The 13,217-nt window shown below is 38.3% G+C and overlaps 1 protein-coding gene across 8 annotated transcripts in view; it reads left to right on the forward strand.

Annotated features, from left to right (window-relative positions):
- DISC1 (DISC1 scaffold protein) overlaps positions 1-13,217 on the forward strand; it is a 574,426-nt gene that overhangs the window by 166,478 nt on the left and 394,731 nt on the right. For all 8 annotated transcript variants that reach the window (XR_011975415.1, XM_072647488.1, XM_072647489.1 and 5 more), the window contains one exon: positions 11,629-11,683. Coding sequence is in view for 7 of the 8 variants with exons in the window: in XM_072647488.1 (XP_072503589.1) it covers positions 11,629-11,683 (55 nt within the window). In the remaining variant the exon portion in view is untranslated. The remainder of the gene's footprint in view (positions 1-11,628; positions 11,684-13,217) is intronic.

A 13,217-nucleotide genomic window follows, 5' to 3' on the forward strand; every position in this document is an offset into this window, starting at 1 on the left:
TTGGTGGGTTTTGTCTTTTATGTTCCAGATATGAGGAGTTATATAGCAGAATTCCTCTCGTTGGCTTAATGTTACAGATATGCTGTTCAAAATTTAAGGGGAGTTCCAGTCTTCTATCTACCTCACTTCCTGAGTCCAGTGGCAGAAAGAGGACCAAGGGTTCATTCTCTCAATATCTCGTTGGTAGCACTGGGATTCCATTTCTTCAAAGATTGTTAAAAATCTAGGAAAATATACTCTAGGAAATTATACATAAAAGAAAATTTAGAGAATCTAACCCTGATTCAATTGTTAGCTTATTTTGTGACTATGAAAAAGCTGACACAGGGAATAAATAGTTGAGCTTGGCCTTGATCTAGTCTTCTAACTCCAAATCCACGATTCTTTCTACTCTACTCTATCTTCTACTTATCTGCTTCACTGAAATAGAGTCAAAGTGTTTGATACCTGGGAACATACTAGAACAGAACTGAAGTCAATTTGTATCCCACTAGATGGGACCCAACTACTGGGAAAGACCCACCATGGTACTGACAGGAAGAAATTGTGAAGTAACAGTGAAAGTGACCTATGTAAAAGTGATAAACCATAGAGATAAGAAAGGGAAATAGTGGATAAAGTCTATTTGGAATTCATTAAAGTCTTTGATAGGGGTAGCTAGATGGCTCAGTGGATAGAGTGCTAGGCTTAGAGTCAGGAAGACTCATCTTCCTGAGTTCAAATCTGACCTCATGTTTATTAGCTGTGTGACCCTGGGCAAGTCGCTGAACCCTGTTTGCCTCAGTTTCCTCATCTGTAAAATGAGCTGGAGAAGGAAATGGCAAGTCACTCCAGTGTCTTTGCTGAGAAAATCCTAAATGGGCATAAAGAGTTGGACATGATTGAAAAATGACAACAGAAATCTTTGATTCCCAGACATGACAGTCTACTTAATGAGTCAGGGGAATTTAGATCAGGGTTTAGAAAGTATTTAAAATCCTATGGCATACCTATAAGGATGCTTCAAAGCTGACTGCTTTTTCTTCTATTTTTCCGGCCAAGACTCTAACCTCCATTCTCTGATGTTGGGGCAACTGTGTCTGTGTGGGGGCATGTATGTGTGTTCGACCTATTGATTGGGAAGCAATAATTCGGGCCATCCTTTAGAGGTTTTCATGTTAAATCATGTTCTTCAGGGATTTGATTCCAGTTAGTCTGTCAGTCAGTCAATAAACATTTATGAAGCACCTACTATGTGCCCACACTTGGGATGCAAAGAAAAGCACGTGACAGTCCTTTGATTATAGGAGCTTATAACTTAATAAAGGGGACAACATGCAAACAACTACATTTAAACAAACTATCTAGTGAATAAATAAAAATAATCAATAGGACATAGGGAATACATCCTAAAGGAGGTCACATTTTAGCTGGAACTTGAAGGAATTCAGGAGACAGAGATGAGGAAGGAGAGCACAGAGATTCCACAGATATCACAGACCACTGGAGCTGGGAGAACCTTTGAGATGGCCTGGTCCAACCGTTTCATCTTAAAAATCAGGAAACCATTGCTCAGAGAAGGAACTTGCTCAAGACCTCACAGCTTGTGAGTGGCAGAGCTAGAATCCAAATCTAAGTCTACTGTCCAGCTCTCTTGTAGCACTTGTACATTGCTTATGCCTTTACCATATGCAATTTTGTGTTAGTTTTCTATAGAATCCCTATAACTGTAACTATAACTATATTCTTCTACTAGACTATAAACTCCTTGAGGATATGGCATATATCTTCTTTGTATCTGTATGGTCCCCAGTGCCTAGTATAGTACCCTACATATAAGTGCTTAATAAATGTTTGCTTAATTAAATTGATACTCCTTTGATATTGTGGAAACTTTCTACAGATTAATTTTTGAGGTTTGTTCCTCAGAAGGGATCTGATGATAGAATGCTCTGCTAAAAGATCTTCCTGATTGCTTTTGGGATCTCGAGTACATAGGATTCCTTATAAGACATTTTTTTAAATTGAGGAACTAATACTAACCGTATTCTACATCAGAGTTTTTGCTTGCTTGAATGAAGAGCATTTATTAAGCATTTTCTATGTGCCAAGCACTGTGCTAAGTATGGGGCATACAGATACACATGTGTATTTCTATCTACCCTCAAGAAGCTTACATGCTAATAGGAAGAGACACATATGTGGGAACAGGTACCAGGGAAGTTTTATTGTAGGGGGAAGATATCATAGGAATGGATTTGATCTATAGTGCAGTCAATTGAAATCCTTTTTGTAGGAACAGTGGTGGCATTCACTGGATTACCCTGCCCAGAGGAAGAAATGGAAAGCAAGGGGGTGGGTGTTACAGCAACAGAACAGATAAAAAGATGGCCAGCATAGATGAATGGGAGGTGGCACATAGTCTGAGAAGAAATCTGTTTTAAGACAAATAACGATGTTCTTCCTAACCTGATTGTTTCATTCTAAAGCATAATTTTGGCAAAAGGCTGCATGCAGGCATGTGGGAAGATAGATAGCTAGATGGGATGTGAAACATGGTCTAGGGCTGACTAGGTATAGTGGTCTAATTGAGCTTGTGCTCAGTTACTCACCAGTAAAGACAATTTAGCATCTGAAGGTTAAAGCATACTGTAATAATCAGTATGAGAGGCATATTGGGTAGAGAGCTGGCCTTGGAGCCAGAAAGAACTAGATTCACTTCCTACTTCTGACACTGGCTGCATGACCCTAGGCAAGTTACTTAATCTCCCACTGCCCTTCCATTGCTCTCTAAGACAGTGCAATATTACCTTTTAATTTTTTTCTATGGATTCTTTTGGCAGTTTGGTAAAGCCTCTGGACTACTTCTCAAAATAACGTTTTTAGATGCATAACATAAAGTGCACAGAATTACAAAAGAAGCCAGTTATAATGAAATAGTTTTCCAGATGTTTAAAAAACAAGTTAATGAACTCCAGATTAAGAACTGCTGCTCTACCTTGCATTGGTAGAGTGAGTTTCTTCATATAGTAACTCTCTATGCCAATAAATTCAGGATAGGGAGTGACTTGCACCCACTGGACTGGACATATGTCTTCTCTCTTGCTTAATAGAATCTTCAAAAGTCTAGAAGAATTCTTCAAATTGAAATCATCACCTTTCTTTTAGATCATGCTGTTTAGTACATCCCAGTTTAAGGTGTGACAGTGACAGTAGTCAAGTTACAAGGACGTAAGGAGAGAAAAGGGCCAAGCAAAAGATGAAAACTTCCATTTCCCGAAGCTGGCTCCACTGCTACTTTTAGTCACCTGCCAGCTGAAGGGAAGGTTAAAGAGCCTAGCAGTAATTGGTAAGGTTGTTAATGTCAAGTGATTTCTGGCTTTTTTTTCCTTTCCTTAACAAGGACCAAAGTTTTGCTTGTTCCAGGGCATTTGTCATTCTCCTCTTTCTGTCATGAAGGCAGATATTGAAATCCTGCCTCTGTAATACTCTCTCAATCTCTGAGTTGGTTTTCATTATACAGGGAGAGAGGAGAAGGCAGGACAGGGGAATGTGGAGGAGGAAGAAATCTTTTTTAAGACAAAGAATGATGTTCTACCTAACCCAATTGTTTCATTCTAAAGCACAATTTTGGCAAAAGGCTGCATGCAGGCATGTGGGAAGATGGATAACTAGGTGCCAAGATTGATAATACAAGTCCCACAGAAACCTCCTCAGTACTAAGGCTGATTGTGCCTAGATTCATAAGATGGTCATCAGAGGTTTGGGATATATTTTTGTGTCTATCTCTAGCTTCTGTAAAGCAAGTCACCTGTTGTATACCTTATTTCCTTGCATATAAAATAATGTTAATTATTTTTAACTGTGTCTGGTTTTCATGCGTGTGTGTATATGTGTGTGTGTGTGTGTGTGTGTTAGTATTACCAAACAGCCAGAGGACCCATTAATTCAAAGCAAAAGACATTTAAATTGGTCAGCAAGATGAATGACAACAAAGATTTCCTTCATGTACATATATACTATATGTAGTAAAGGGTACCATTTGGGAAGGGGTCACCCATAGGGAAAACTTGTGACTAAGGGACTCACCTTGCTTAAGCACATATATCAAGGTTCACTCCTGCCTTTGAGGCTTCAGGACCACCTATGTCCTCTGCTGATGTCACTGAGTGAGCTGATTTATGAGCTGGAGTCTTTTGCTGCTTTATTCTCTGCCCTACTTCTTGCTGCTGGACAGCTCCTCTGAACTCTATCTCAGCATCTCTTTTTTTTTTTTTCTGATGAACATCCAAACTGCTTTGTTGCCCTGCTCTCTGCTGACCTTCAGTGACTGTATGGCCTCTTCTCCCCAGGAGGAAGGATTTGTCAGCTCTTTAGCTTGATAGCACTAGGCACCAGATTTAGCTCATTTGTGACAAAAACTTCAGGCAGCAGGAGAAACCCTTAGGCATCTTTAAGTCTGTCTTATGAACTAGTATTTCTTCTCATTTTCTCCTTTGGCTCCCTTAATTTCATTCTTATCTGAGTTAAAGTGGGGGAAGGGTCTCTATAATTTCTAGCATATCTCTGGTCCTTGACATTTCCCCCATGGTCTCCTTAAGCAAAATGCAAAGGTTTAAAACTAGTTAAAATTGTGATGGGAGTATTTCTTTCAAACTACTCCCTTAGCTCTCCTTCATGCCCTTCATGTTCCATGCCAATCACTGGAACTGGCCAAGGTGACCTTTGCCTCCCACCCCACCCCAGTAATACAAGTATTTCTGTTCTGTATTTTGGCTTACAACTAGCATTATTAAGTGTCTACTAAGTTCCAGGCACAGTGCTAAGTGCTAGAGATACAAAGATAGTCCTTTCTCTATTCCATTGCTCTCTAGTCAAGGGAAAAACAGTGAAATCTAAAAAGGATACAGTGAATCTCATCACATCAAAATTAGAATAATTCAACCAGATACTCAGATCATACCCACATATCATGAAAGGCAACACATTGCAATTTCTGAACTGAAACTTGGCTTAGGAGAGTGAGTAGATCTATGATTTCTTTGGTATAGAGAACTCCCAGATGAGATTTCCTCCACCAGTGCTAATTGATGAGATCATGAGCCCAAGTACTCTTACATAATTTCACTTCTAAGTGAAGGTAGAAGGAAGAAGGAAGGTCTCTTCAACTTTGAGTCTTAGAGAATCACCTAGAGCACTGAGAGATTAAGTGATTTGGGTCCCACACCAAGTCAGTCTCAGAGGTAAAATTGGAACTCAAGTCTTCTTGTCTCTAAGACCAGTTCTCTATCCACTATACTGTGATATATCTTGGCTTAGACAAGTTCTTATTCTGGCTCATTCAACACCTCAATTTATACAGAAGCTTTTCTAGGCTCTAAAAGTGCCTCATTATGTCCCTTGCATATCCAGCACTGATCTTGTATCTTGGTTTGTTCTAAATGGATTTTTGGTGGTCTGAACTCCAATTATTATTTAATGAAAACTTTTCTTGGGCAAAAAACAAAGCTGTATTATTGTCACTGGCATTTCTGACACCATCTATAGCATACTTTTCTTGTATAAATTCCCAAATAAGCTACAAGAACCTGGAATTTCCTTTTTAGTTCCTAACCTGAAACTAAAGCAATTAGGAAGTAGAAAACTTGTTTCTGTGAATTCCTGTGCCCACCTGGGGGGTCCTTTAATTAGATTGCTGGCAGAATTTTCTTTGCTGGTCACAGTCAATACAGATTAATTTTTTTTAGCCCTGGATAAAATAGTTTACATTTCTATATGCATCTCCTATTGCAGTACCTTGCAGTTTCTCAGCTGAGCAAGGAGAAAAACTTAATCATCTGTCAATCTGAAGTATAAAGGGACCATTTTTTTCTTGCATAGCATCTATTATGTAGAGTCCTGATTTTTCTTTTTCTTGGAATGTTAAGCATGCATATGCAGGAGCTTAATAATACTTGTAATTAAAATAAAAAAGTTTAAAAGCTAGACACCAGCAACACTCCCCTTCCTGTTTTTCCCCCACCCCCAATACTGACAAGAATCTTTCTCCCTCACTGGTGCTGTATGTACCTGAGAGAACCTTGATTACCTGTGGCTGAATAAGCTAGTGATGAACTACTATTGTTTTGTAAGAAATGAGCAAATAGATGATTTCAAAAATACATGGAAAGACATAAGAAGTGATGCAGAGAGAAGTGAGCAGAACCAGAAAAAAACAATTTATACTGTAACATCAGTATCTTAAAAATGAAAAATGTTGAAGACTTTTAGAGACCGATGAATGAAATAAGCAGAGTTAGGAGGTTGAATTATCTCTTAATAGCACTATAAGGAAAAACAACTTTGAAATCTATAAGAACTACAATGACCATTCAAGATTCTGGAAGACTGAGGCTGAAACATACTATCACTATCCTGACAGAGAGGATTTAGAGTGCAGAATATAACATTTCACATACAAACAGTGAAGGAATTTGTTTTGATTATTCATATTTGTTACCAAGAATTTTTTTTTGCTATTTTTCTCTCTCTTTTTTTTTTTTTTTTAGAAGTGGAGGAGGGGACAGGAGAAAGAGAATATAGATTTCTATTAATTAAAAAAATAGAGAGAAAAAGAAAAAGAAAGGGGCATTGAGAGGATACCATCATTCTTTCAGATTTCAGTCTAGCCAGACTTATCTGGTAACTTTTCTCATCAGTGATTACTGTCCTTCTGAGATGACATTTGTTCTTGTTTTTCTGTTTGGGTGGTGGAATTGTTTCACTACCCTATGAAAGAAAATACTTGGAAAGAGGACCATCATTTTCTGGATTCATATTGTGAGAGACAGCAAAAAGTTAAGTTTCCACAGAAGTTATTAGTGGATGGAGTCATTGAAAATAAATCAGATACTAAGAACGTCAGCAGACTGCAGGTGGACTCAACCAATCAGGAGACAGACAGTGGCCTTCAGAAAATACAAAGTTCTTGATGTTGGAACCAAATCTACATCTAGCTGGAACCAGCCAAGAAAATGACCTAGAGTTACCCCACATAAAATTATCCCTCCATTTTCTGATCATAGGTCCTGTGTTGAAGCATGTATGGGAGGGGAGAAATTACAATAATGGGGGTTATGTAATGGGTATGTAGAGAAAATGGTGACCTAATGGAGAATGGACCAATCTATCTCCTGGTGGAAGGATCTGTCTTGAACTAACAATATAGCTCATCTCGCTTCTGTATTCAGTGCTCCCCCCTCCTGAAAAGAGTTTGGGAGTCTGCTTTGGCCAAAGTATTCAATTCCTCTGAACTCTGCTGCAATAAATTTTCCTTGATACCTCATGAATGTCAAGCATGTCTCTAATAATTTTTAGTTCTTTCTGTTGGTATATGATCTATACTATTTCTCAACTCTTCCAACAAATAGAAGCTAATATGGTTGTCATCTAATATGATCATCTTCTTGAGTTAAATCTGACCTCATGCTTGGGCAAATCACTGAACCCTATTTGCCTCAGTTTCTTCATCTGTAAAATGAGCTGGAGAAGGAAATGGCAAACCATTCTAGTCTCTTTGCTGAGAAAATCCAGATGAGATCATGAAGAGTCAGACTTGACTAAAATGACTCTACAATAACCACAACCATTGTCAAATGTCTGACCATGAGGTCTCAAGGATGAAATACTTAAGAGGGTATCATCATTCCCTGGCAGTTTTCACTTTCCAGTAGAGTAGACCCTGAGAGTGGCTCTCAGCAGACTGGTCCAAGTTCTCATCAGTGGTCACTTTTCCAGGATTGGACTTGGACCCTGTCCCCCTCAACTCCATCCTCCTGCCTACAGATATATGTAACATACATCCCCACTAGAGATAAAGCATAGGGCAAAGTATGGGCTCTCTGTAGCATCTCATTTTAGTGTGCAGGCATGCTAAAGATACTATTTTAGTCAGTGAAATCCTCAGTACAATGAATGCTTTCCTCACTCAGGTGCTTCTAAATGGATAGATCCATTACTTAGCTGTTTCTTTTCTTAATGCATGAGTTATTCTTTGAGGTTTCCTGTGAAAGGCTATTTACAGTTAGGTGTTAAGTGCTTATTTTAGGTCACCTCAGTTAAAAATGACTTACTTGAGGAAGTGTTCTATTCAACAACAATTCAATTCAACAATCATTTATTAAATGCCTGCTATGCTCCAGGCATTGTGCTAGGTCATGGACACCAAGATAAAAGATCATGTCATTGCATTTGCAGAGCTCATTTGTACTTGCAGGGATATAATAGGTATAGATAAAGGTGAGGCCAAGTAAGGAGCAAGGGGACAAAGAAGAGATCCGGACAGAGTGCTCCAGGAATATTTGAGGAGAGAGAGAACACTCAGCATGAGAGATCAAGGAAGGCCACCCTTAAGAAGTGGCATCTGCATTGAGACTTGAAGGAAGAGAAGAGCTTTAAAAGGTAGAGGGGAGAAGGGAGTACATTCCAGGCATGAGAGATAGTCTCTGAGAATGCAGAGTCAGGAAAATGGAAGGTTGAGTTTAGACAAAAGCTAACATGGTGGTTTCACTGGAATGTAGAGTGCATGGAGGGGAATAATGTAAAATAAGGCTGAAACCACATGGTGGAGGGGCTTAAATATTAAGCTAAGGAGATTGTATTTTATCCTATTGAAGATAGGCATTTATGTACTAGAGGTTTTATTGTTTGTTCATTTATCTATCCGTCTGTTGTCTGTCTATTTATACAGAAAAGAAACACATTAATATCTATGCTTTAGGAAGATGCTTTTGGTAGAAGAAATAGATTGGAGACAGGGAGAATATCTAGTCTCAGCCATTGTGAAACTCAAGGCCTAGAAGAGGGAATAAGACACAAATATAGATAACTATAAGTTGTCCCCTTTAAAATAGGTCACATTATACACTTATTCCAATAGTGTTGTCTCCTCTGATGAAATTCCCCTTGGAAATGTCCTAAAAAATTATAGACATGTTCTTGTGACTATCCTAGTTGGTAGCAGATACTTGCCTTTTGGCAATGGTCTTAGGTTTCAGCAACCACCAAGAGGCACTTGGAGATACATCTGTGAATAAAGTGGGTAATCAAGTAGGAGAAGGTTATTTTGTGTTAAAAATGAGATGTGACTTGAAAATAATTTAATTGAATTTCTGTTGTGGCTTGTGAATTGATTTTAATAGAAAGTCCAAGAGAAGATTTCTCCAAACTGGTTTGAACCATTTTGACATTGTTAAAATGAGTGTATGGCTTCCCTAAGTGATGACTTGGAAAGCAAAGCCTATTTTACATACAATAGCGCATGATAAGTATATGGGAGAGTTTCAAAATAAAGTGCTATAATTAAATAAATACACATTCTCTAGCACATAGGAAAGACTAACATATGGAAGTCACGAACAAGAATCACATATGATAAAAAGTTTTATTCTGTATGAGTAGATGAAGTAATGGCATTGATAAATACATGAATGTGTCAGGGCATCAAAGTGTGATAAAAACAGTGAAGGTCATTAAGGCATCATTTTGGAAGGGCTGGGTTGCACATGATACCTGACATCAAGAAATTAAAGGGCTATTATGAGGAAGGAGAGGAATAGACTTATTTTGGCAAAGTATGGGATGGGTTAGATGGCCTCTGAGGTGCTTTGTAACTGACATTCTGCACTTCTGTAAAATGCCACTACTGAGTCACTGCATGCAAATTTGTTTTTAAGAGGCTTTGCAGGAGAGATGACTATTGATTGTAAGAGCAATAGGGATAAATGATAATCCCCAGAGGTGACTTCAGTCGATAGCTTTAACCTTCTCCCTGTTGTAAGTTATGCTAGGACTTGGATTTATATTTAAATGTTGCCTTCTTCCTTTTTATAGCTTTTGATAAAAAGTCAAGGAAGAAATGGTACCATGGCTGACTTTGCCCTGGTTATTGTGAGGGAACTGAGGCAGGAGATGATTAAATGAGATACTAACGGGTGCTTAGCACACTTGTGCTATAGCCTGTATTGTGATTTCAATTTTACATGCATCTACCTTCCCAGCTAGATTATCATCTCCTTAAAAGAAAGGGACCTTATATTGTGATGATGATGCTGTGATAAGGAAAAAAAATTACCTTATATTGATATCTGGCATGACAAAAAAAGCAACACATTTGGAGTTCTAAGATTTGAGGGTGAGTCCCTTGCTAGCTGTGTGACCTGGATGTGTCATAACCTGTTTGAACCTGTTTCATCTGTAAAACACAAATACTAATAGTTGCGCTATTTACTTTGCCAGGGAAGTCCTTTGTAAGCTCTAATTGTTGTTGAATTGTGTGAGTTGTGTCCAACCCTTCATGACCCCATTTGGGGTTTTCTTGGCAAAGATACTGGAGTGGTTTGCCATTTCCTTCTCCAGTGGGTCCATTTCATCAGGCAATCAGAGACTAAGTGACTTGCCCAGGGTCACACAATAGGAAGTGTTTTGAGTCTGGATTTGAACTTGGGTCTTCCTAACTCCAGGTCCAGTGCTCTATCTACTGAGCTACCAACTGCCCCCTGAAAACTGTAAAGCAGCATATAATTATATTATCATAATATATGTGTATATATATTGTAAAGTATATTATAAAACACTTTTATATACATTATCTTATTTAACATATTTCTATAATCTTTAATATATTCCATGGGGCCTGACTCAGACATAGGCACATAGTAGCCACTGAATAAGTGCTTCCTCCAGAAAAGGATGAATTTTGCCAATTCTTGACTACATTTCTATTGACTACTTGTATCATGGGGACAGTTCAGAGCAGCCAGGTGGCATGGTAGATAGAGTGCTGGACCTGGACTGAGTTCAAAGCCAACCTCTGGTACTTATTAGCTCTGAAGCACTGGACAAAGCACTTAACTTCTGTTTGCCCCAGTTTCTTCAGTGGTAAAATGGGGATAATAATAGCACCTACTTCCCAGAGTTGTTGTGAGGGTCAAATGAAATTGCATTTGTGTAGCGCTTTGCGCAGTACCTGCCATGTAGTAGACACTATCTAAATGTTGACTGTTACTACTAATTATTACTCTGGGAATGTCTGTGTAGCTCAGTTTTAATCCTTGCCATCATGGGCTGTCTCTCTCATCAGTAAACCTATGCTCAGAAAATGAAAATTAATTTTAGCATTAGCTTAATTAAGCTATTCAGGTAAATCTGCACAAATGATAGAAAACATAACATTCATTATAAAATCAGATGCAGATCATTTTTGGTAGGATAATTGTTGCTGTTTCTACCTAGCAAGAAAGATAATTGAGTATTGACTTTATATTATTATTATTATTTTGAACCTAGGATTTGATCCGTGTGGGGAGCTCATGGTTTGGAAAGCTTCTTCTGCCTTGCAGATAAGCAGGTTTTCTGTAACTTGTGGTTTTTCTGTAACTTAATAGTTTTATAGTCATCGGGTATCTCTGAGAGGTTAAGGGTCTGAGAGGCCCATGGTCACACAGAGAGCATGGATTACAGGGAGAAATTGACTTAGCTGTAAGACCCCTAGTCAATGTCCTGGCCCCTGGTGCTTCTTATTGACTATTTTAATTCTATTTCGCTGTTTGGTAGTGTTTAACTGTGACTGATTAAGACCATTTCCCCCACTTTTATTTCCTGTTCTTTCAGCCTCCAAGAGAAGGAGCAGTCACTTAGATTGGCTATTAAAGAAACTACTTCCAAGGTAAGTTCCCCCAAAATATCATTTTAACAACCACATATAAAATATGAAGAAATTGCTTTTTTAAAATATGCCTGAAATTTGAGAAGATATGTATGTGTATATACGTATTTTTGTACACATATATGTACATACATATTGTGTCTCTTTTTATCTATTTCTTGTCTAGGCTATGGGGTGTCAGAGCTATATATAGAGCAAATGAAAATTCTGAGAGAGACAGAGTTTCTAGGTACTTAATCATCAATTTGTTAATTGGGCTAGCCAATAATCAATATATTGATGGCCAGCGGTTTTCTCTCAGTAACCAAAGACACGAAGGGAGACTCTGAAACACCTTAGATAAACTGTGTACTTTCTGATAGTGAATTCCCTGATTGGTGGACATTTAGTGAGGAGGAGGGCTAAAAATCTTCAGCTCCTCCTGCTAAGAACATTGTTTGATCCTAATTCTCAGCAGGCTCAAGGTATCTAGGCAGGGGAAGCCACTTCCATCTGGACCTCTCCAGCTGGTTTTCTCCTTCATGAGCTGGATCTCCCTAACCTCTAATGGAGGGGACCAAGGACTAGAAGGATATGTCCTGATTAAGAATCCAGCTGAGGCTGACTTTGGTTTATAGACTAAACAATAAGTTAGGTTCCCTGCCAAGGTAGATGCCTTGGGGTTGGGAGATTACCTTATTCAGTTACATCCTTCAAAAACAGACTGACCTTTTCAGGAATGGAATCTTAACAAAAATACAAGGAAAAGACTTGATTGCAAATTAATAATTAGTTATTAATATGATAGTACAATATTAATTTCTCTCATTTAGTTGAGTTTAGCCTAGTAAGATCATTTTGTGATACAGGAAGATATCCTAAAGGAGTCGGGTGCCAGGGAAGCTCTTTGTGCTTGAGTTTCTGACTTGTGGTCACTGCAGAAATGGATTTATTGGTCTTTCCTTTAGAAATATCTGTCACTTTTATAAAAGGGAAAAGGTACTTCCTGTTCACAATTAAATTCCTTTATTTTAGAAGACTTTTGGTACAGGAACAATTATTAAAAGTTAATTACTTTTCCTATAAAGAAGGTAGGGTTCAGAAATGCAGAAGAATGGTAAAGAATATATTTTCCTTCTGTTACTCTGAGAACCGACCTGTCTACCTTTTATAGTTGCTCTCTAGGACTATTGTTTGATCTTGAAAGAATTCATTATTTCCCGTAAGTAAAAGAGTTAAATCATCTAGTTTCTTAAAGTGATGGGAAAATGTCTCATTTGTCTAAGATAGGTACAGTTTTTCTCAGATTGTAAGGTCCCTGAGGGCAGGGACTGTCTTTTTGTATCCTCTGCACTTAGCAGGGGTCTGATAGTAGCAGCCTCTTAATGAATGTTTATTGAATTGAATGTTCTGCTTCTGTAGAACTGAAACTCTGGAAACACATTCTTAGTATAAGATCTCTAAACAAGCTGTGGATAAACTGAGAAGGGACACCAGATGACTGTGGATGATCATCAAGTTAAATTGTCACCAGGGCCCTAGGCACCAGTCACTT

This window comes from Notamacropus eugenii, chromosome 2 (genome assembly GCF_028372415.1).
Source record: "Notamacropus eugenii isolate mMacEug1 chromosome 2, mMacEug1.pri_v2, whole genome shotgun sequence".
Lineage (NCBI taxonomy): Eukaryota > Metazoa > Chordata > Mammalia > Diprotodontia > Macropodidae > Notamacropus > Notamacropus eugenii.